This window comes from Vespa mandarinia, chromosome 1 (assembly GCF_050613455.1).
Source record: "Vespa mandarinia isolate Hongniang chromosome 1, ASM5061345v1, whole genome shotgun sequence".
Taxonomy (NCBI): domain Eukaryota; kingdom Metazoa; phylum Arthropoda; class Insecta; order Hymenoptera; family Vespidae; genus Vespa; species Vespa mandarinia.
In genome coordinates this window covers 14428699-14453810 of record NC_140810.1, presented here as the reverse complement: position 1 = coordinate 14453810, position 25112 = coordinate 14428699, and the positions used below count along the sequence as shown (strand labels likewise).

The 25112-nt window shown below is 28.9% G+C and overlaps 5 protein-coding genes across 11 annotated transcripts; 2 read left to right on the top strand and 3 right to left on the bottom strand.

The window, feature by feature from the left end:
* Positions 1-239: 239 nt before the first annotated feature.
* Aprt (adenine phosphoribosyltransferase) lies at positions 240-5803 on the bottom strand. Of its 2 annotated transcripts, XM_085658737.1 has the most exons (5): positions 5517-5803; positions 5158-5389; positions 841-979; positions 687-748; positions 240-604 (listed from the first exon to the last, which is right to left on the bottom strand). In XM_085658737.1, the coding sequence occupies exons 1-5, from the start codon at positions 5597-5599 to the stop codon at positions 497-499; spliced, it is 624 nt and encodes a 207-aa protein (XP_085514863.1). In that variant the 5' UTR covers positions 5600-5803; the 3' UTR covers positions 240-496. The 2 variants fall into 2 exon arrangements, with proteins under 2 accessions (XP_085514863.1, XP_035735552.1); XM_035879659.2 differs by lacking the exons at positions 240-604; positions 687-748; positions 841-979 and adding exons at positions 4658-4911; positions 5000-5078.
* On the top strand, positions 1198-4591 carry LOC118447609 (TBC1 domain family member 31). 2 transcript variants are annotated; one of them, XM_085658729.1, is made up of 5 exons: positions 1198-1943; positions 2697-3172; positions 3250-3716; positions 3776-4002; positions 4090-4590. In XM_085658729.1, the coding sequence occupies exons 1-5, from the start codon at positions 1784-1786 to the stop codon at positions 4371-4373; spliced, it is 1614 nt and encodes a 537-aa protein (XP_085514855.1). In that variant the 5' UTR covers positions 1198-1783; the 3' UTR covers positions 4374-4590. The 2 variants fall into 2 exon arrangements, with proteins under 2 accessions (XP_085514855.1, XP_035735626.2); XM_035879733.2 differs by having other exon boundaries at positions 1198-3172; positions 4090-4591.
* Positions 5804-6739: 936 nt separating the features above from the next.
* Positions 6740-17488, bottom strand: Lrt (Leucine-rich tendon-specific protein). The gene is made up of 5 exons (XM_035879754.2): positions 17348-17488; positions 10584-10977; positions 9154-9468; positions 8765-9097; positions 6740-8687 (listed from the first exon to the last, which is right to left on the bottom strand). Exons 2-5 carry the CDS (start codon positions 10974-10976, stop codon positions 7326-7328), a joined length of 2403 nt encoding a protein of 800 aa, XP_035735647.2. The 5' UTR covers position 10977; positions 17348-17488; the 3' UTR covers positions 6740-7325.
* On the top strand, positions 11204-16370 carry LOC118447738 (dynein regulatory complex subunit 11). The gene is made up of 9 exons (XM_085659359.1): positions 11204-11349; positions 11446-11598; positions 11682-11818; positions 12455-12742; positions 13444-13748; positions 13835-14372; positions 14574-14830; positions 14930-15178; positions 15912-16370. The coding sequence occupies exons 1-9, from the start codon at positions 11204-11206 to the stop codon at positions 16368-16370; spliced, it is 2532 nt and encodes an 843-aa protein (XP_085515485.1).
* On the bottom strand, positions 17405-24844 carry LOC118447612 (uncharacterized). Of its 5 annotated transcripts, none has more exons than XR_014982289.1 (10): positions 24725-24814; positions 24428-24470; positions 24216-24340; positions 21461-24099; positions 21187-21343; positions 20945-21105; positions 20665-20869; positions 20467-20589; positions 19335-20381; positions 17405-18224 (listed from the first exon to the last, which is right to left on the bottom strand). XR_014982289.1 is itself a non-coding variant. In XM_085657707.1 (10 exons), exons 1-10 carry the CDS (start codon positions 24733-24735, stop codon positions 20246-20248), a joined length of 3495 nt encoding a protein of 1164 aa, XP_085513833.1. In that variant the 5' UTR covers positions 24736-24814; the 3' UTR covers positions 19129-20245. The 5 variants fall into 5 exon arrangements, 4 of the variants coding, with proteins under 4 accessions (XP_085513833.1, XP_035735631.2, XP_035735633.2 ...); XM_085657707.1 differs by lacking the exon at positions 17405-18224 and having other exon boundaries at positions 19129-20381; positions 21461-23062; positions 23168-24099; XM_035879738.2 differs by lacking the exon at positions 17405-18224 and having other exon boundaries at positions 19129-20381.
* Positions 24845-25112: the final 268 nt, after the last annotated feature.

Below are 25112 nucleotides of genomic sequence, written 5' to 3'. Positions count from 1 at the left end.
TAAAATTCTTCCTATTTGTTAATATTAAAAAAATGTACAAAAAAGTAATATATTATATAAATCGCAATTGATATTTTTGCTCAATGATGTTTACATATTACCAAACAATGGAAGTTTAAAATAAAATACATGGCTGACATAATAAACATTTCTTTTTTTTCTTACTATAAATATTATTTAAAATATTTCATGTAGATGATTATGTAGGATTTATGTAGACGCCACTGTAAAAAATAATATAGCTGTTTACATACATTGTTTAGAAATATATTAACGACAAAATTGTTGACTTTAACAATACAAATAATATATGTAACATATATTTTCAATAAAATTATAGTAATAAGATGATACTATGAAAAATTTTTACAGAATAAAATGATATAACTTCATGATTTCAAAACAAAAAATGTAATTGCTAATACCATATTATATTATTTCCTTAATGTACGTATAAATGTATGCTGTTGTAGATATAAAGTATGTGCGATGTCATTTAAAGGGTATTATTCAGATCTAGACGTGGCCTTTTAATGCGAATTGTAGCACTTTCATCTTGTACATCACCGTTAGCTGACAGAAATTCTCTTTTCCTATCTGGATTCTATAACATTTAATATTAACAAATGTAATCTACAGTTTTTTGAAAACTTATAATATAGGTTTTTATCACATACTTGCGATACCTTTTTATCCCATTGTTGATGAAGATACCTTAGAAGTATTGTTGTCTTTTCTGTAACTATAACTATAAACAGATTGAAAGATTAAAAATTTTCAGTAGTTCTTACTATAATTATTTATAATTATATTTTTAAATAAATTATATATAAAACATACTTTGTTCAGGTGGATAATCTTTAGTAGGAAGATAGACCGAGGGCCTTTTAACACAGGTTCGATTTCCATTATCAGTATGAAAATTGGCAAAGTTATTTTCATCATGCGAAGGAAGTCCCTTTAGAAATTCTGCGACAGACTAAATAAAATAATATTTTCATATAAATATTAAATTAAAAAACATCTTTATCCAATAAATTTAACCATCATAACCTCAAATGATAAAAATACAAAACTGTACATAGTTTGTAAAAATAAATACATTTTTTCTTACCATTGTGAAAAAGTTAAAAATCCTGATATTAGTAGATTAAAATCCTTGCACACCCAGAGAAAAAATGTTGAAAATAATCTAATTCATGTAAAAGGAATTATTAAACTGTCGTCTTTAACTAAACACGGAATATGTATTGACTAGCTCGTAGGTCGACATATTAAACATAAAACGTTAAAAATTTCGTAGAGGCCGTTTTTTATCCATCAAAATATTATTTACATAGTTGATAAAAGAATTTAATATTCTTCGAGACGAAAAAGAAACAGTCACAACTGGGTTCCACTGTGTACTTCATCAATTTTCTTAATGTGTATTGACGTTACAACTTATCTGTAGATAAAGAAGAACCAATAAAAAATCTTCATTTCCGTTGTGTACTCAACTGCATATACGCATACGTGTTGCGCATCCTGTAGATATTTTACGAAAGCAAAGTAACATATGTTCCAATGTCAATGTGACGTGTCGAATGTTTATCAACAAAATTGACAATCTCAATATAAAGTTTTTTCAGATATTAATTATTACTATCAGTACTTATATGTAGTAAATGAAATCGATGAAGTATCAATGAATATGTATAAAAATGATGAAAATAACCAATAAATTACATTTCAAAATTACGGACACTATAGTTGTTTAGCTTTATCATTGTATAAAGCTATCATGCATTGCAGGAAGTGGGTTAAATTGAAAAAAAATAATGATTGGTATGAATTGGAATCAGAATCGGCTACCAATGAAAAACAATGTCTTGTACGAATGAATTTTGTTCAAGCAGCATTTGACTGCAATAATGAACAAGTGATAGCAATAGACTCCAAAGGTATAGCTTATTATGTTGACTTAACGAACGTACAACCATGTTATCAAAAACTTGTTATGGTAGGACAAGCTTGTTTTGTAGCATTCAATCCTGTAGACAATAGTGAGATAATAATAGGTCTTACCACAGCTGATATAAAACTTATGAAGATACCTGCAAATATCAACGAATTTTGTTTAATATCAGGGCATAAATTACCAGCAACAAATATCTCTTTTTATAAGGATCACTGCTTAACGTGTTCTTATAAAGAAGTTATAATATGGCATTTAAAATCTTTTAGTAGAGTACACCAATTACACATTAATACTACAAATGTATCTGTAAAGAAAGCAAGTTTATCAAGCTTAGGTCACATTGTTGTATTATATCACAATGATAGCATACAAACTTGGATGTTTAATCAGTTAGATACTGATACAAAATTAGACATAAAGAAATTTGGTATACGTAATGTAAAAGACTTTGTTTTTATACAAAATGGAAGAGCTATGATAATAGCTAGTACTCAAAATAAAATTATTATTTTAAATACATATAACTGGAGTATGATAAAAAGTTTGAGTTTACCGGAGAAATTCATTGGTATAAAAAAAATGTCAATTGTACCTCTGCCATTAGATAGTGGTGCAAATAAAATTGTAGCAGTTATTTCATCAAATTGCACGCTGCACATTCTTGATTTAAATTTGTCTTGTTTTATTGATAAGACACATGTAATCAATAACATTAAAAAAATTGTCGTTTCTTCAGATGGTAGATATATAATAATTATTGAAAAACAAGGACTCTTGAAATTGACATTTTGTGAAAAATTATTTCCTCAAGAACCTATACGCACAGAAAAGTTAGAAAAAAAATGCAGACCTCTAGCTCACAAAATAAATGAACATCTCCAATGTATCAGACAAAATATAAAACAAGAATTACGTCTAGATAGACTATTACTAATTTTACAAGAATTTGGAAAATTTCCTGACAAATATCGTCATCTTATATGGTCTACAATATTGAAACTTCCAGCTAATAAAACTGCATTCATCTCTTTAATTAATAATACAACACAAGGAACAGCTACCATAAATTTTCTTAAAAATTACCATTTAGCTGATCGCAATAAAGCATCATTACTAACTACAATAATAGAATGTTTAATACAATGGTGTCCTTTACTCGCACAGACTTCATTTTTGCCAAATTTGATATTTCCATTTCTTGTAGTGTTTCAGGTAATATTTTTATAATATCTTATCCTTATTATATCTCGTATATAATTCTCTGTTATATATTTGTATACTTATTTCAGAAAGATCAACTGTTTGCTTTGGAGCTTACTTTAAGTATACTTATAAATTATTGTCAAAAATGGTTTGAATACCATCCCTTACCACCATTAAATATTTTGGGTATTATCGAAAATATTCTTTTGAGAGCAGATCCACAACTGCTAAATTATTTTTGCGAACATGGTATAACATCTATTGAATATGCATGGCCATTATTACAGACCACAATGAGCGAAGTATTGTCTGGTGATGAGTGGCTTATTTTGTGGGACCATTTGTTATCTCTTCAAACACCTACTCTTTTTCTTATGTGTGTTATTGCTTATAGTATTTGCTCACGTAATATTATCTTCATGTTACATACAGTTGAAGATTTAAAGCGTTTCTATAAGACACAAGGACATGTTAGAGCTAAAGAGTTATTAAAAATAGCAGAACGCCTTGATCAAAACATTCCATATCGACTGCATCCTAATCGTTATCTTAGGTAATATAACTATGAATTTATATTTATATCTTTATATATACTATTATATTTTCTTTTAGAAACAAGTTGATTCAGTTACCTGAAGAAGGGCCGTATCCTCCACTTGTATTAGAAGACTATCCAAAATTTCTTACTGAAGAATTAAACATCTCACAAATTCCAAAACTTCAAAAACAAAAACAAATTTTAGAGAGATACAAACAAGAAGTTGTATTAACAGAGGAAATAAGATTGCATGACGCAGTAAAAACTTTTATGGAAGAAGTTCATAAAAATAGACTTAATGGTAAAATATTAATAATTTGATATTATTTAACAATAATTACAAAAAATTGTGTATGGTTTGTTAGAAACCAAGTTTTAATTTTTTTAGAAGTGAAAAAATGTTTTCAAGTACAGTTACATGATAAGGAATTAGAATTAAATGAAATAATGGAACGAATGAAAGGAGAACCAGTACCATATAAATATATAGGAAGAAAACTTTCTGATTTGATAGCAAATTTAGAATCAGAAACAAATAGTAGTATGAATTCAGAAAATACTACAACATTGGATGATAAAGAATTTATAAATTGTGCAAAATTGCAAAGAGATGTGGCTAGGTTAGAAGATGAAGTACGAGATGTTTTAGATTCATTGAGGTGCAATAGATAAGTAAATATTATTTAATTTTTAATCTACATTCTTAAATATTTACTAAGAAATTTAATCATGCAGAAAATGTGTATGTATTTCAAAATGTACGTGAGTATATATTTTAATACAAAAGTATTTTTTATATTATATTTTGGAAACCATAAAATAGTATTTACAATTTTTAAAATCATTGTAAATTTGCATAATATAATTTTAGGAAATATGTTTCTTATGTATGTATGTATATTTAAGTGCACATATTTAAAAAAAAAAGAAATACAGAAAAATATTCTTATTTGAAAAAATATTTTATTTCTGTTATACTTCATTTTACATATAGAAAATTTCTTTATTATTTATTAATTTGTACCTTGATTTTATATACAATTTTTATGCATCTGTATAATTACTCTTTGTTATCAAAATTGAATAATTGAGTGAATAGGTACATTGAGTTTTTCTCGTGCCTTTAATTTAGTCAACTCTATTACCACTAAACATTCTACTATTTTTGCATTTACAGATTTTAATAAATTTACAGCTGCACCAATAGAACCTATATGACAATATATTACAATATAATAAAAATTAATACTATTTACATTAATAATTAATAGACAAAAGAATAAAAAATTAAGTCTTACCTCCAGTTGCCAATAAATCATCAATTATAAGCACTCGAGTACCTTCTTTAACGCTTTCCACTTGTAATTCCAATGTGGACTACGTAAGGAATAAAGTATATACAAATTAAATATATTAAAATAACAAAAGAAAAATTAATAAATTGCATATAATTAACCTCTCCATATTCCAAAGCATAGTTCTGACTTAAAACCTTTCCTGGAAGTTTCCCCTTTTTTCTGATTGGTATGAAAGGCTTGTCAATTTCTATACATACCATTGGACCAAGTAAAAATCCACGGGAGTCCAAACCTACAATCAAATCAACTTCAAGGAACAAAATATGTTCCACTAGCAGATCTCTCAAAGCTTTTAATGCAAATGTATTTTGGAATACAGGGAATATATCTCTGAAAATAAGTAATTTCTACAACATAATATATATGTGATAAAGAATAAATAAAAAAAATTACATGGTTTTACAAGGAAGAAAATATGATTTCATTAAAAACTTTACCCTTATTTTATATAACTTACAAAAAATTAATACCAGGTTTAGGAAAATCATCATAATTCTTAATAGAATCCTTGACTAATTTTAATTTTTGAGTTTTATCCATTTTTATATAAATGTCTATTTTTTTCAAGAAAAATAGAACTATCTTCCTAATGTTTCAATTTTTATGCTAATTTGATTTTACAATAATATATGGTTATTTGCTTGTATGTATCTAATTTATCATTTAACTACTATATATTAGTTAACTTTTGCAGTTAGAAGTTAAATAAACGACAAATTTTTAATTATGAATATATAAAAAGAAACGAACCAAAGAAAAAAGTAACAACAAATAAATTGTTTCACGTGATCCACTTGAAGATAATTGTAATACAGGAAATCTCGTACAAGACGGATATTACACTCTATAGAAATGCCGCCTTATATAAATTACGTTATGCGAAACTCAAATATAAAGTTGACAGTTATCTTAGAAAAGAATAGAAAAAAAATTAGCTTCCAAATTATTTTTTAAATCCTCAATATTTTTTTATTTACATATCTTGACTCGTTTCATTGAATAATTTATAATGAATTTTTAGAAAAGATTTTTGCGAAAAACGCCGAGACAAGCGAATTTTTTTTTCGAAGGAGACACATTCTTGTCATAAATTCACTTACTTTGAGTTAACCCCCTTGAAAATCTTAAATGATAACTGAAATCAGATGGCATATATTATTTAAAAAGTATTTTAATTTTTTTTACAATGGTGTTATTTTTAAAATTTTGAGTAAATAGTTTCCGAGAAAATTCGAAATGTTTGATTAAAAATATCTTTTATTTTATGAAATATTCAAAATGTCTATCGCCAATCTCCAAGCAGTAATAAAGTTTTTGTTCATTGTTATATCGAACATTTTACAATATATCATATGTAATAACCTAAAGTCAATTTGTACCATTTTTATTATATTCTTCAATATATATATATTTTATATGTTTATATATATATATATATATATATATATATATATATATATATATATATATATATATAAACTTTACTCTTATTATTTATTATTAATAGGAGAAATTTTAAATTAAATTCTACCTTATATATTATAAAATATGTTATGAGGAAATAACAATAATAAGGAAATATTAAAGATACAATTATATAAGTACTATGTATTATTATCATTCAACAATGCGTATAATACGCTTATGCGTTTGAAAACGATTATAGAATATATTTACAAACATGAATCAGTGAATCAATGAATATATTACATCCAAATACTTTATATATTTGCATTGAATGCCTTGACATTTAAACATATTTTTTTTCCATCATTATTTTAATCAATAAAAATGATTCCGTGAAGATCTTTTAATCTTTAACAACAACAAATTCTATATCTAATATATTTCATTTGATTAATTATTCTGAATGTTAAAAAAAATGGCAGTGCTTTCAAATAAACTTATTACGCTTTTCTAAATTTTCATTTGCTTGTGCGAATTACAAAATGTACATTTGTACAAACACCATGTAGTGTTAATTATCGGTATACAGTATTAAATAATCCTTAACGCATTATCACTCTGTATACATGTCTCTTGATAAAGTTTACATATTAATCAAAAACAAAGATCAATGATTATGATATACAACATACATCTATCATACGATATATGGAAAACTCCAATTTCTCTTTATGACTAGCAGCTCGTTTCTGAAATTGTGTTTGATATTAAATTCAAATAAGAAGATCGGTTCATACAATGGATGATCCACTTATGAATTTATCAAACGAAATAGTTCCAAAAGTGCTGAAGCGATCATTCACACCTTGGTCGTGGCCAATAATTTAATGTAATGCGCTTTATGCGTAATTTCAAATTCCTGGGCAGGTAAAAAGCATTGAGTTTGAATTCTAGGATGTCGAACTTTTCGTACAATATTTCGACCGATTACAACGAGCGCGATCAAGAGAGCACAAGTTGCTCCTACGATAGATAAAACAATGGCTTCTGTATTCTGTTTGAAACTTTGTACCTCAACGCATCGAGATCGACCACGATCGTCTTCAATAATACTAAACGTGATTGATTCGATATTAGTAAGCTCGTCTAGACTGGCGCATACTTTGTAACGACCTGGTACTAATACTTCGAGACTGATAAATGCCGAACTGCAATTCAATTTACATTTATGTATGGCCGTTTCAGCATCAAAAACAACTATTGAGATATCGCAAGACGAAGCATCAGATTTTTTTGAAGGTGATAAACTGACGTCTACATGTAAAGAACCTTGATCGGACACATTAACATGAACCGCTGTTATTCGGACATCTAAAGAATTTGTATTTGAAGGTTCCTGGTCCTGCTGTTCTTCTTGTTTGGTCTCTTCCAACGTTATAACGTCGCTACAACCTAAACCAAGGGATACGTCGTCGTATATCGTAGGAATTAACAGTACCACGCAATAACGATATTTATGACCAAGCTGTAAATTAAACGATGAAGGTGCTGTTACTGGCAACGAACAAGGATCTCTCATCATACGAGAATCACAATGTAAAGGATTGGACTCAGTTTGAACCTCACTGTCACCTACTGTTTCGTAAACGATCAACGTATCACAAGTATAATGTTCCGTACAAGGTTCTATGTTCCATAAGAGATTAATCCCAGTTAATTCATCGTAATGATACTCCTTTAAAGTGGCAAGAGGTACTTTAGTCATAGATGGTGTTGGTTCTCCGCATAAAAGACTTCCTGGCGAAACTTGAGTCAAAATACCATTTTCCAAGGCAGGTGGTGTGGCGCACACGGCGGAAGATTTGTCCTCATCACTTAAACTCGAATTACTTAACCAAGTGGCAAATTCTAAAAGAGTACAATCGCAGTTCAAAGGATTATCGGAAAGAGAGAGTCGCTTTAATTGTAACTTAGTGGTCGGCACGTCGCTGGAGACCATCGTAATTTCATTGTCGTCTAAACGTAAATCTTCGAGACTTTTCAATGGCACTACTAAATCAGCCGTCAACGATCGTAAAAAATTATGTGTTAGATCTAGAGTTGTCAATTTTTCTAAATGTGCCAAAGACGCACTCGAAACATCCACTATACGATTATTAGCTAAATCTAATCTGGTCAATGTAGATAAATGCTTGAACGAGTGATCCTCGAGAACGTCGATCTGAAACATAAGACATATGTCGTCTATTGATCAGAAACAAGATACATATATGATAATTATGTTTTCATGTCACAAACCTGATTATGACTGAGGATGAGATAACTTAAATTTCTAACACCGGTTAATGCTCCTTGCTGCACATTGATAAATTCATTCTCGGATACAGTAAGAAAATGCAAACTTGGCATCCATGGTAGAAGATTTGGTCCCATTGGTCCCAACAATAAATTACTCGAAAGATCGAGTTCTTCCAAATTCTTGAGACCCCTTAACGCAGAAAGAGCCGAAATGCTGAGACGATTACCTCGCATTCGTAAAAATCGAAGTTCTGGAAGTGCCGCGAAAGCTTGCGGTGATAATTGCGAGAGTAAATTATCGCATAAATCCAGATACGTTAAGTTCGATAAACCCTAAAACGAGCGATATAAATAAAATAATACTTGCGAACGTTCATTAATAAACTTACGTTGAACGAATCTGCCTCTAATGTTTTCAATTTATTATGAGAAAGATCTAATCGATCTAATCCAACAAGATACTTTAATGCCGATGTTGGAATGGTTTCTAAAAGATTATTAGGAAGTCCAAGAGCCTGAAGGGGTTTAGCTAGAGCAGTAAACGCATTTTCATGAACACGTCTCAGTTCTCCGCTAGAAATGACAAGTCCATGTAGGCCAACATTTTCGAGGAAACGTGCTGGCAATATAGAAATTCCTGTGACAGTTACGTCCAAAAGAGAAATGGTTCCTGCTTTACTACTTTTTAAATGTTCACTAATCACCTAAATTGAAGCAAACAAAAGAAGAAATTAAATTTTTCTTAACAAGTAGATTTTACAATAATAATAATAATAATAATAATAATAATAATAATAATAATAATAATAATAATAATAAGAAGAAGAAGAAGAAGAAGAAGAAGAAGAAGAAGAAGAAGAAGAAGAAGAAGAAGAAGAAGAAGAAGAAGAAGAAGAAGAAGAAGAAGAAGAAGAAGAAGAAGAAGAAGAAGAAGAAGAAGAAGAAGAAGAAGAAGAAGAAGAAGAAGAAGAAGAAGAAGAAGAAGAAGAAGAAGAAGAAGAAGAAGAAGAAGAAGAAGAAGAAGAAGAAGAAGAAGAAGAAGAAGAAGAAGAAGAAGAAGAAGAAGAAGAAGAAGAAGAAGAAGAAGAAGAAGAAGAAGAAGAAGAAGAAGAAGAAGAAGAAGAAGAAGAAGAAGAAGAAGAAGAAGAAGAAGAAGAAGAAGAAGAAGAAGAAGAAGAAGAAGAAGAAGAAGAAGAAGAAGAAGAAGAAGAAGAAGAAGAAGAAGAAGAAGAAGAAGAAGAAGAAGAAGAAGAAGAAGAAGAAGAAGAAGAAGAAGAAGAAGAAGAAGAAGAAGAAGAAGAAGAAGAAGAAGAAGAAGAAGAAGAAGAAGAAGAAGAAGAAGAAGAAGAAGAAGAAGAAGAAGAAGAAGAAGAAGAAGAAGAAGAAGAAGAAGAAGAAGAAGAAGAAGAAGAAGAAGAAGAAGAAGAAGAAGAAGAAGAAGAAGAAGAAGAAGAAGAAGAAGAAGAAGAAGAAGAAGAAGAAGAAGAAGAAGAAGAAGAAGAAGAAGAAGAAGAAGAAGAAGAAGAAGAAGAAGAAGAAGAAGAAGAAGAAGAAGAAGAAGAAGAAGAAGAAGAAGAAGAAGAAGAAGAAGAAGAAGAAGAAGAAGAAGAAGAAGAAGAAGAAGAAGAAGAAGAAGAAGAAGAAGAAGAAGAAGAAGAAGAAGAAGAAGAAGAAGAAGAAGAAGAAGAAGAAGAAGAAGAAGAAGAAGAAGAAGAAGAAGAAGAAGAAGAAGAAGAAGAAGAAGAAGAAGAAGAAGAAGAAGAAGAAGAAGAAGAAGAAGAAGAATTATAATAATAATTATAATAAAAATTAGTATTACTTGTAAAGCTGTTCTTTCACCAGTACATCTAAGAGTATGTGGAAAATCACAAGAACATTCAACGCTTGTTTTCGTAATATTAGGACATTCCCAAACAGAGTCGGACATAAACGACATTGTTGAAACTTCTTTTGAATCTTTTCCACTCGAAATACTTGACAAAGTTGTTACGGTCTCGATGCTCTCTCTCGAATTTATCGTTATCAATGTAGAATCTATCATAGATATTGTCGTTGAATTTATTATTGTTTTATCTGTACTTGTGGTTACAGTGGACGTCGTCGTAGATATCATTGTAGACGACCTAATTGTTGATTCATTGTTCTTGCCGTCAAAACACGACGCTGTCATGATTATGGACAAAATTATTAAACTTCGAAATGTCCTCGGCATCCTGAAAAGTATAATTATTATTGATATTAAAAAGAAACTTTCAACAGATGAATTATTGAAGTGATATCGATATAACAATCCATCTCCTTATAACTTCATTATTTTCAATTATTTCATTACTTTTTTGTCAAAATAACCTTTTCGGTAATCAAACTCTATAAAAATTAATTAACAAAATTTTTCAAGTAGTTACTTTCCATTTGTTTTGTTAAATCAATTAAAAATCGATGTCACATCATTATTACAATGAATTATGGCTCGTCACAAGATGCGATTTGGAAAAATTATTGGAATTGGATAGAGATTTACAAAAATGCAAACCTATAAAGCAAAGAAAAAATGCTTTAAATCATGCTCTAACTCTTTATATAAGGTGTATTAATCATTAGAATTTATTTTGTGAGAAAATTTGTTCGAAAAAATTTCTTTTAATCTTACGTTTCTCTATCTATTATATATACATATATAGATATCGAGATTTGGTAAGAAGACTCGTGATATGTTATAATCAAATGATCCAAACGCAAAAACGTGAATTAATTAAAAAAATAGTTGATTGTGCGATTGGTCGAATGCTCCAGTGTAAAAGAGAAGTTGTTAAATTAGATTGCTCTTATTTTCAGTATATAAAATATATTTTACCCTAAGATAATTTTTATTGTTAGTTTAATTTTCATTATCATAAATCGTATACGAATTCTCAAGGTGGCCGGATGATGTATTATGTCAATTAAAATTAACGCCAGATGACGTAAACACCCCTATCTTGATAGTCGATAAAAATCATGCATTAGAACGTAGAGAGTTAATCGAGGAGATGAAAAAATATGAGGGCAAAAAACGTACGTTTCAAAATGAAAAATTGAAATTGGTCAATTTTCAATATTTTTTTTATTTTTCTACAAAAAATTCTAACATCATTTATATTGTCCCATCCAATACTATACAGTTATATATAAAAACAATATATTGTATTATGAAGAATAATATAATAAAAAAAGAAAAAAGAAAAAATATGCGATTGACCGATTTTTTAATATTTTGTATTTGAAACTCTGACATTACAATTATATATAAAAATAATATATTATATTATGAAAAGTAATATGATAAAAAAAATATGATGAAAAATATTGGATTGACTGATTTCCAATATTTTTTATTTATTAAAAATTTTTATACCACTTATATTGGCCAAATCAATATTTAAAAAATTATATATAAAAACAATATAATATAAAAAATAATATACTAAAAAATATGAAAAATATTCGGATGGTCAATTTTTGATATTATTTTTTATTCGAGATTCTGACATTACTTATCAATGCAACTCATTATTACACAATTATATATAAGCAATATATTATATATATATTATATTATTTATTTAGATATAAAATATTGAAAATTCATAACACTTATAAGTCTATTCCAATAATTTGTCTCAAAGTTCGAACGATATTCTTTTTTGTCAGATGTATCATATATTGTACCGTATGTTGCAGCTCTTGTAATACAAGAGCAGAGGCTTTCGCAAGTGATGACGGAAACCGAAGATATCTCGTCAAAAATGCAATTAACACGTAAAAAAAGATTCAGACCTGCCGATACCTCACCGAAAATTTTAGTAGAAACGTCTGAGCAAAGGCTAGCTAAGGAAGCTCGAGAAGCTCGAGAAGTTGCTGAAAAGGCTTTACATGATGCAGTGCTTTTGATACAATGTCATGAAAGAGCTAGAGTTGGACGTCGTATTGGTAAAGAAGGTAATTTAAAGAAAAAAAATCTCTTTTTATAATTCGTTATTTTCTTAAAATACTTAAAGTATTATATACATGTCCGGTGCCGAAAAATTTACGTGTTTTAGAAATTTTTTTTCCAGGAAGGAAGTAAAATTAATTGAAAAATTAATAATTCCAACATTGATATGTTATTTATGCAGACAAATTTTTTTCATCCAATTTGGTCACATACAGGTTTTTGTGTCAACTTTTGCACGAAAATCCAAGTAGCATCCTAATTTCTTGTGTAGAAATGCAAAATTATTAAAATTCCATTATTGTCTTGTAAAATAATATTGTAGCTAAGGACAATCGACTTATCTTAAAAAAAATGTTAATTTTTAATATTTTTCCAATACCTTTAATGATAAATTAACATTTCTTCCAAAATGGCCTAATTTTCTTATTTTTCATAAATTAAAAAATTTGATCCGATAGCCCTTAATTTAAACATTATTTTACAAGACAGTACTGAAATTTTAATAATTTTGCATTCCTACAGGAAATTAAGATGCTATTCATAAAACCCGGATTTTCGTACAGAGATTTACGCGGCAACAGATTACGAAATCTATATATAACCAAATTGCGTGGAAATTTTTCGACGTGATAAATGTATATAATTTCTTAATACGATATTTTTTATTTTGCTTTTTTTTTTAATTTATATTTTTAATTTATCATAGCTCTACTAATGTATGAATATAAGAAAAAAGTTAAAACCGATGAGACAGCTCCATTAATAAAAGTCGATAAAGAAACATATAGTAAAGCTATCGTCATCATACAACGTGCTTGGAGAAGATTTGCAGCCCGAAGAGATATTAAAAGAAGAATCAATCATTTAGAAGAATTATTAGATATGACGATACCAAGTTGGAAACCTCAAGATATTTCTAAAAGAGACGAAGAAATTTTTCAAAGGAGATTAGATATTATACCGATTTATGCCGCAAAAACTGAAAAAATTATCCAAGATGAATCTATCAGGGTGAGATTTTTGATGATAAGATTATGATTATGATTATTTTTCAATTAGTAACCAGAGAAATTTTTTAATAACATATATTTCCAAAGTTATTGAAAATAGTGGGGCCTGGAATGATAGAAGATATCACTGATGAAATTCATGAATGGTTCATCGTCTGGTACGATACGGTTGGATATTTTGACGTTTATCCACCAGCAGAGTTAGGTGGTAGCATTCTGATAGTTACCGGACAGACTATGGATCCAGAGGAATATCTTATGCAACAGATGCAAAAGCTGATAGAGGCAAAAAAAAAAAAGAAAGAGGCAAAGAAACCAACGAAACCAAAGCCAAAAAAGGAGAAAACTATAGAAGGATGGTTTATGCCGGAAACTCCATTATTTACCTGTTTGGAAATGGCTAATAATGAATTTATCGAAAATTGGAGTTATCGAGATGAATCTTCTAATCCGTTACTAAAACCTTATCTCGATTTAATAACCGATAAACTTTGTTACGAACTTCAATTTGAAATGCGACTAATTGTTGACGAACTTATGAGACTTGAATTGGAGAAATTGAACGAAGCTTTGTTAAAAGATTATGCCTCCGGTAAAGTAGATATTCCTGAGATGCCACGTGCACGTATGTATTATCATGAAAAAATAATTCGTTAATAAAAATGATATGATCGATTTAACAAAAAAAGAAAAAATTATTATTATTATTATTATCATTATTATTAATTATAATCAGAAAGACTACGAAAAAAGGATCGAAAAAAACCCAGATCAAAAAGGGATCGTTTAGCTAATATTCCTATAACCGAACTTTTTAATGAATTAGTACAACAAAATATCATACGAAATTATTCAGAAAGAAGTTTGGACGATTGGTTCGGTGACTTTCGTTATCAAAATTACGGTGCACATTCCGAATTTCAAAATCGGTTAGGAGACATGAAACAAATTATCATGGAGTATTGCGTATTACCCCTCTCTTCTAAAGAAATACATACAGTAGCACCCTTAACACAATCCGTTTGTATCTGTGGTTTACCTGGATATGGTAAAACATTTCTAGTCGATGCAATCTGTTCGGAGGTCAAATATTTATTTTTTTTTTTTTTTTTAAATAAATCTAGAAACACATATAAAAAGTAATACTCTAATTAGTAATTAAATCTTGACTCTGTCCAATAGGTTGGTGCAACCTTATACGATATGACACCGTTGGTATTGATTGATAAATATATTGGTAAGAAAAACGAACGAAGATTAATGGATATCATTGGCAAATTAAGTCGCATTTATCCACCTTCCGTAATATTTATCGATGGTGGCGAAAAACCATGGTTAAAGAAAGTCCCATTAAACGAACGATATATTAAACCAAAACGATTTGCTAAACATCATGCAAAGTTTATCAAAAGTATCAAACCAGGTGATCAGGTAATAATAGATTTTTTCTATTAAGTCTTTTCAAAAATCATTTAAAAATCCTTATAATCGATCGTCATCGCAAAAAGATTTAATCACATATAATCTTGTCGATGTTTGCCATTAATGGATTTATTTTCTATTTCGTAGTTCGTGAATGGATATTTTATGTAAAATAACCATTCCTTCTACTTTCTCAAATCCGACCAAAAAATAAATATCAAACTCGATATGATTGGTAATTCGCCCACTTATAGAAAGAAAAAAAAAAGAAAAGCTCTTATTTTTGCTCTTTCTTCAATATGAATGAACTCCAGTCAAACGAGTATCACGGGTCCAGTCAAGCAAGACTCTTTTTTTTCTCTCTTTCTCTCTTTCTTTCTCTTTCTCACACACACACACTTTTTCCTTTTATTATTTCAAACGCCTCGATGGTCCGATGCTGGTCATCAATGAAACACCTCCTACCGGTATATGGAACAACCAGAACGTAGGTGGTAGCGAGTTAACGTAGGATTTAGAGTGTCAGAAATTCCGGACAGTTACTGTTACCTACTGGCGTAGCACTCGTAAGACGTGACTTTTTTTTTCTTTTTTTTTTTCTCCTATTTTTCTTCTTTTCTCAACATTCGCGTCTTGTCTTATAGAAAGGTGTATATACAAGAGATAAATGTCTTTTTCGTTTAATTTTACAAGACAAGCTTGGTTATTCGAAATATTTTATTTAAATATTTGTATTTTTTAGATTTTGTTTCTGACTGTTTCTTCCGAACCTTACAAAGCGAGGGGTGGATTTATGAAGGTTCACAATGTATTTATAATGATACCTCTAACCGATTACAATACACTATACATGTATTACAAATATTTATTAATGAAATATCATGGAGTAGATAGAAACATAGATGTTTCTTGTCTGGCTAAAATGTCCGTCGGTATACCTTTGGAATTTATAAGAAAATCTATCGAGAACGTATTATCGCTGAAAAGAAGAATCATGTTGAATCGCAAACCTTTATCGCAAACGGAAATTATGGAAGAAGTGTGGAAATACGAGCCGCTCTCTAAAAATATCCTTGAAAAATATCAAAATTTCGAAAAGAATACTCCTCTTGGTAAAAAGAGAGAGATAATGTTAGCCAGAGAGAAAGAAGAGCAGGATAAAATTGATGCTTTAAAAGCAATGAAGAAAAAGAGACGATGATAGCTAATATCGAAAGAGTATATTAAATTGAAAGAAAATTCGAAAAATCGAAGATCGAGTGGTTCCTTCTTTCTCTTACATATTGGCGTTCTCCAACGCTCTAAAGAAGTCCGGACGCGAAACTGGTTTTCGTCTTTGGAGATGTTGAAAATGCTGAGAGCATTCATTGAAAAAACAATCAAGAATCGATGCAGGTTGGTTACCATGAAAGTTGTCGTTACGTGTTTATCGGCTTCATTATTTCTTTATCTGTTCATTTGAAATATTATATCTCAAATCTCTCAAGAAATTTCACTTATGTAGAAAATCAAGAAATGATATTGACGGTCCCCGTCGCATGAAAGACAAAAAAAAAGATAGAAAAAAGAAAAGCAAAAAAAAAAAGAAGAGAAAAAACCACAAGAATATTGAATTTATCACACATGTATGTACAATGAATTATAACCGACATAAAAAATGGTCGTATTGAATTATCTCTCTAAGGAAACTTGATTCCCGTCTCTCGACTACATTTAATTTAGCAATAGGTTAAAATGATCGATGATGAATGATAAGTAAATTTCAAATGAATATAAATAGAAATGAAGTATGTTGAATATTTTCGTTCGTTCTACGTTCTTCGATCGAAATGTTTCGATCTTTCGTAGACAAATCGAATCATCGTGTTGTCTTAGTCGCAAGAAGTAAAACGGGTAGATGGGAATACGAAGAAAACTAGCGGAAAAATGTCCTGTTTGCGATTTGACTGTCCTTTACTCACTGGAGATCTGCAATGGTGTGCGTAAAGCTACGCTTCGTCCTTTATCTACCGTGCCCCTGTAGTTTCTCTTTTCTGTCGTAACACGCACACCGTTTCCCGCGCAACAAAGGTGGTAAGTTTTTCGCGCAGGCGCGATAGAATACCGCGCGAATATACGTACATACATAGTGCGTAGATAAAAGACAGAGAGAAAGATATAAAAGAAGCGAGAACACACCTGAGAATAATGGTAGTAGTATATTCTTCCAAGACGATGATCTTCTTTTTATATGTCTTCTTCTTCTTCTTCTACGTTTTCCTCTTCTTTCTTTTCTTTTTCTTTTTTTCTTCTTCTTCCTCTCGTCTACCGTAAAAACACGAGTAGGACACTTGAAAGATCGCGCGCGAATTTTAGAATAAAAAGGAAATAAAAAGGAGAGGAATATAGTAGCGGCAATAACGCCGATGAGAACATAACGACGAACACATTATCGTCTTCCGTTTTAACGGATAACAACACGCGAATATAAAGGACGCAAAATCAAAGGTATTTGAAAATGAATGAAAATTTGACGACGACGACCACGATCACGACGACGACGATAATGACAACGACAACAACAACGACGATGTTGATAACGATGATGATCGCGATAACCACGATCACGATGATCGTGAAAGGACGTCGTGCTACGGGACACTGTGCATCGAGCCATGCGATGCCGTCGTTCGTTGGGAGCCTCCGAGAGAGAGAAAACGTGTCGCCTCCGCCGTGTCCACGCGGTGGGGACCGCGTATCTTGCCGGTAACCTGCGTCCGTCCGTCTCTCTGTGTCTCTCCGCGTATCCACATAGCATAGCCATGTATGGAACACGAGACGACGTTCTCTCTCTCGGCCCTTACGCCCACTTGAGATCACCGTTGCTGCTCACACGCCTCGCGCCTACCTTCCTTCCCTCCCACCCTCTCCCCCTTCGCATATCCTATCTCTCTCGTCAGCCCACCTTCCTTTACCTTACCTTCCCCTACCCACCCTTTCCTTGCCTGACCCTGCCTCTACTTGCTGTCCGATGCACGAACAGGTATCGTCTCACAGGTTGACAACGTTGATCGACCTGCGAATAATCGTGACATTCATATTTTCAACAGATTCTATAGATTCTAAAAAAAAAAAAAGAAAAAAGAAAAAAGAAAAAGAAAGAGGAGTTTCATTATCATCCTCTTATATCATCCTACGAACAAATAATATACTTTACGATCTATTAGAATCAAACATTATTATTTTGTCGCGAACAACATTATAGATAATTAAATTTGTTTTTGATTATAATCATTCGATTTTGTAAGATTTATGCAAAGACGTTTCCGTATTCAAATTCATATTTTTCTGAAATATTTAAATTTCTGTCAGAATGAACATTATTCCCGTCAAAAAAAAAAAAGAGAAAAAAATAATAAATTAAAAAAAAATAAAAAAAACGAAGTTGCGCGGAAAAAAAGCGCGGCATATTTAGAAATCTTTACTCCGAAATAAATGGCCTTTTTTTGGATATTCATATAAAAAGTCTTTTTTCTTATTTTTAATGAGTTTTTTTACTTATACATGGATTCGTAGAGATAAACGAAATAAGCTAAGAGAGGAATCAATTTGAAGGTCTTCGGGATCCTCGTGAAATGCTTTTTGATATTGGAAATCGGTACGTTCCGTTACGAAATCACGTAAAACCGGGCCTCTACGCCTACGCGAGTAGAACTAACATAGCTATAGTGAAAGAAAGTTCGACTTCTTTAACAAGTCAAAGGTGTTTATTATACGACGAGAAAAAACTACCTAAAATTTTAATATTAACTATCGATGTTTTTTTTTATTATCAATATATAATTACATTTTATAGGTAAAAAACAAATATGATTGAAAAAATGTTAGCATTGATTTTACATTATTAATAAAGCATAAAAACTTATGTAAATTATCATTTTTACATTTACGTTGATTACATTTTATATTACGCTGCGTAGACGAATTATTAAATACGTATATTCTATACTTACAATAATATTTATTCAATACACATAATTTTATGAATGAAATTTTTTACTTATTTAAAAAAAAAAAAAAATGTAACTTTCATTATTCACATTTAACCTTCCTATGAGGTATTACTTACACGTTCGCAGAACACGTGGGAGTAAAACCAACGCAATATTGTTGCAGTTATTCTTACCTTTCATGCTCCAACAGTTTCACTATCGCTTTGAAAGTACCTCGGATGTTTCATAGTCCTTTCGTTGAATAATATTTTGCTTTTCGATATTCTTCGTTATTTTTTTGTTTTTTTGTTTATTGTAAATTTATAGACATGAAATTTTTATTCGGATCTTATATGATATAATTTTAAAATTATGATATAAAACTATATATAAAATTATATATATAAAACTTTGCATTACTTATTAGATTAATATTTATTATCATGAAATTGATTGTTAATAATACTTAAAACAATAGGAGAAATATTGATAATTAAATAATATAAAACTTTCTGATTGCACATTCTCGATAATTCTAATCATAGTTATCGATAATGATTATTTCTTAAGAACTCAACGGAAACTCGAATGATTCTATGGGAAGCCAGTTGTTCACACGCTACTGTACAAAGAACTGCAAGTGCATCAACAAAAACCTGCATAGTCCGAACCGGCTGTATCGAAGCTAGTCGATCAACCTGCTTGTATGTATATATCTACTATAAATTCATGTACAGTTGTTATCAAATCTATTTGCACTACAGAATAGATAGAAAGAATATTATTTATGTTTTTACCTGATGATACATATATATAATTTCTTATTACACATAAAATATTAAAAATTTTCCATTAATGACATCAATTAATATAATTACGGTATAATTATAATGCGATTCATTTACAATATAAATTTTATATCACGTTATACATAATATCAATACAATAATTTGCACATGCAGTTACACACATAAATAAATATGTAACTGTGCATTTATCCTTTGTTTGTACACACGCTTGAATGCGTCTACAAATTCACATACAAATATATTACAAATTCAATCGTTTATATCCCTTATAAGAGATTAATTTTTTCTTTTTCAATTCAATAACGACATTTTTTATTTGCATCATTAACTTGTTCCATTATGTCAATATAATCTTTAATGTCAGACATGTATCTCCTTAAAAATTTATGGTCTTTTTTCACATTTGTAAATAACTCTCTAATATCTTTTTCTCTGTAATAGTAAAGAAAAATATATAAATTGATGTAAATTAATTTATCATAAATTATTAAAACATTATACTTTTCTATAAACTCACATTACTGTACCCAAAATACAAACGACCTTGATGTTAGATGAATTTATCTTATCAAATAACTTAACTTTCATTGTAATTTTCAATATAATGTCCATACATTTACTTCTTGATATAAACGTTATGCTAAAATAAAAATGAATAATTATTTTTAAATTATTAATGTAATAATTATATAATTATTATAAATAAAATTATTACCATTCGGTATCTATTTCCATTAAATTCGAATCTTCTAATTGTTTTAGATCAAATATAAAATCTAATATTAACTTCACATCTTCTGAAATATGATTTAATAAAGGAATAATATCCTCCTCATATTTATACAACTGAGAAATATGTTCTATATTTATTTTCTCTCTTATTAATTTGTGCGCTATACTTAACAGGATATTTTCATCATCTGTCAAAGATTAATATAATATATTTAAAAATATATATGAGATCTATTACTTTTACAATAATTTTGTTTACTTACCTTCTAGACGTGAAATTACATTAATATCTTTGATCATACATGTGTTGGTATCAATATCGTTTTGGGTATATATTATTATCAATAGAGATGTAGAGATAAAACCAACTACTATCATTTGTTTATCTATATTCTCAAAATATAAATCCCATATACAATCGTTACTAAAATAAACAAAAGAACATAAATATCATATTTTGACATTTTTTCTATCTCCTATTTAGATATTAATCTATAATAATTACCTATGCATATGGATCTTTAATTTTTTTACTATCAAAGAAAATTTATCTTCTTGAAAATTATTGTTTTTCCCAATATTTTCTTCCAACATATGATTAACTTCTTCTTTTGAAGAGTTATTATCATAATTTTCTGTTACATTCATGCTGCATGTTAAATCTTGATTATGAAAAAAATTTATTAGTCAGCATTTGTTTAATTATATATATATATATATATATATATATATATATATATATATATATATGTTATTAAAACTATTAGAGTTTATTTTACCTGCCACATCAGCTGTTGGGATAATATTATTTTCGTCAATATATGTTTTATTTTGGTTATAAGCAAAAATTAATGTTGGTGATAATACATGTGATGTACAAAGGACCTGATCATTACTACTATGATCATTAATGTGTTCATTTATATCTATGTCTGAATTTTTCTTAGATTTTATTATATACGTTGCTGAATTGTTCTCAACATTTTTCTTTGCTTTATGTAATTGTTTATCTGATCCAATAACTTCTACTTCAGTAGAAGTATCAATTAGTCTTTCATTGTTAATACTATTTTCAAAAATATTTTCATGAATTTCATTAATTTTATTTGAAACTATGTCTGAATTGTGTTGATTATTCACTTCTTTATTAATCATGATATCATCTACTTGAATATTATTATCTTCGTGATAACATTTGAAATAATTTTCAGATTGTTGCACAATCTGTTTATTTTCAATGATACATTTTTCAAAAGATTGCGTATTAATTGCTTGTGCATTAACAATATCAACTACTGAATTCATATCCATATCATTTTCTCTAGATTGTATTTCTTGCTGAACTTCATGTATTGTCTTGACAAATGAATCATCTTCTATCATGTCTGCATACACAAAAGATGATATTAATGAAGTTAAAGCTTTTACCGGTTGATTGTCGGTGCTAATATTTTCTGTATTTTCAAAATCATCATTACAATATGTGGTGGAAGAAATGTATGTGTCATCTACTGCTTGATCTGCAGATTTATTAATATTGCTATTGCTATTGTTAAATTGAACATTAGTTTCTTGTACAGTTTCACTCATTGAATGATTCTTTCTTGTTTTCTCGTACATAGAATCTAATATACAATCGTGTTTTTCTAATTTTTCATTTTTATTTGAAATTTCATTTACTGGATTATTACTTTTATTTTGTAGTAAACTGTGATCTCTATTTTCATTTACATGTTTTGTGCTATTATTTTCTATTATATCATTATTTTCATTTGTATATTTAAATGTATTATTTTTTATTGTAGTATCAACAATTTTATTTGAAGTAATTGTGAAAGAACTTGGATTAGAATATACAGGTGTAGTAAAGTCCATAGAATTCTCTTGAGATGACCCATGTTCAATTACATCAATCTGCTTCTCGTTTGTATTTAAATTATTTTCTATATTTTCAGAAGATTTTTCTAAATTAGGTAATATTGGTAAATTAGCTATTGCATTAGTAATTTCCATTGACATATTTTGAAATATCTTTGTGTTAGGTGACATTATGTTTTGATTATTCCTAGGAAAATTCATTATCACATCTTTTAATTCTTGAGAATCATTCTGTAAAATATTTAAAGATGATAGTACATGCAAAGGTTCAGTAATTGCCATTGATTCGTTTTGAAATATTTTTGTATTTTCTGATGATAATCTAATTTGGTTTGACATTGTACATGCATTCATTTTTGTAACTTGGGGTAATTTTTCTCTATCTATATTATGTACTACTTGAGGTAAATTTGTTGCAGCTACAGTAAATTCCATTGAATCATCGTTTAACTCTGTCTCACCATTTATGGCAGAGCTTTGATAATTTAAAATATTCACAGTATCTGTAACATCATTAACTTTTGTTGAATGAGGCAATGAATAAATTCCTTCTGTAATATCCATTGATACATCTAATAACTTAGTCTTGTTAACAGAATTAATCATACTTTTAAAAAATCTATTATCATCTTCTATTTGAGGTATACTTTTATTCATCAATTTTTGTTTTTTATTCATAACTGAAGTAACCATCATTGTGTCATCCATTGAAGCATCGTGAAAAATGACTGTTTGATCTGTAGAGTTTCTCCTACGGGTCAATGGAATAGCACATGTCATTTCCATTGGTGCATTTTGAAATATCTGAGTTTGGTGATTAATCATATTCTCATCATTCATAAGGGCACTTGCCCTTGAAAATTGTTGTTGCAAATCAAGTGGTTCTTTTGTAGATTGCAAGCATTCTGTAAACTCTAATGTTTCAGTACAAAAATATTGTGTTTTATTTGATATTGTCTTCATTTCATTTGTTGAATTTGATGGAACATTAGATTTTATGATAATATTAGATATCGGTATGTTTTCTTTCTCTTCTAATACTTGTTTACACTTAACAGGTAAAATATTTTGGGACTTCATAAAAGAAGGTATTTCTGTGACCTCCATAGATATATCTTGAATACAAGTTTTGTTCAAGTCCGAACCTTCCATGTTATTTAAACTTGATATGTTATTGTGAACATTTATACTCTTATGACCACAGATATTTATATTGTAATTTGATTCAATTAAAATATTATTCCCTTCATTGTTGCTTTTACTTTGATGTGCTAAAGATATTGATTTGTTTAATGGAGTTTCTTCGGTGTATATTGATTTTAAAGAACCCATTGTAACTAGACACTCTGTTAACTCTAAAGAATCATTCATTAGATTTCCATTTTCACTTACTATCATATCACTATTTGTAGAATGATTGTTATTAGTACGAGTTTCATGATTCTGATTATTTAAATCAATTTGTCCTGTATTTTGATTTGATGATTCTTCATACGAATTGTTCCACAAGGTTCCTTGTTCTACTGAATCAGCAAACTCTCTATTTAAAGAATTATACATTACTGTGTATTTAGACATATTATATTGAAAACATTAATAGATAATAATAAAAAAAAAAAATTGCATTTTTATTTAAACATAAAAAATATAACTTACTTTACATGATTCTTCTCTGCAAAACTAACCCGTCGTTTTAGTTTTGATGTAACTGGACTTTCTTGATTTAAGGAAACATTAGAACTTACATGTTGCAATGGTTGTCGAAGTGCTGCTTTAAGAATCTGTAAATTCCAAGAAATTATACAATTGGTACTATAAAAACGAAGTAAAAACAGTAACGTTTTTCAATTAACAATGCTTTCACTTACTGAGGATTGTCCAGATCCACTTTTTCTAGACTTGGGACGTACCCTGATATAGAAAACAAGAAAATTAAATTTATGTTTATACGGTAAGGTAAGTATAAAAAGAATCGAACAAATCTACTACGAAATGACATGTTTCTGAGCCACAAACCTTACATATCACTTAAATACACAATGTAAATATTTCATTATTTTACGAGAAAACAAATATTACGAATATTTTGAAATGTACAATTTCTATAAGACACTGAAAATACCTACACAAGGCAATACATGTATATAATATATATATATATATACCTACATTTCATTACATCTGACTTAAAAACAATTTAAAATCAACAATATTAAACAGGAATGTCAAAACCGTTGACAAACTTTACTCCCGCGCTCTTTAGTTTAATATTATGTAGTGTTTCCATATTCGCAATTTTCTCGTATTCTTGAAGAATCCATTGCGATATCTTGTTGCTATAACCAATAGGAAGAAAGAACAATTGTGAATCATCCAATCAAAGATCAGCTATTGAATCAATATAATTCACTAAATAAGGCTACAATCTGATACGTTTAGAAATGTTATATTTTGTAAAATTTAATGAATTTTATTTATTTATAATTCATTTATTATAAAATTAAAAAATTTTCTTTTATATAGATGAAGAAAGTATTTGAAAAATTCTAAACT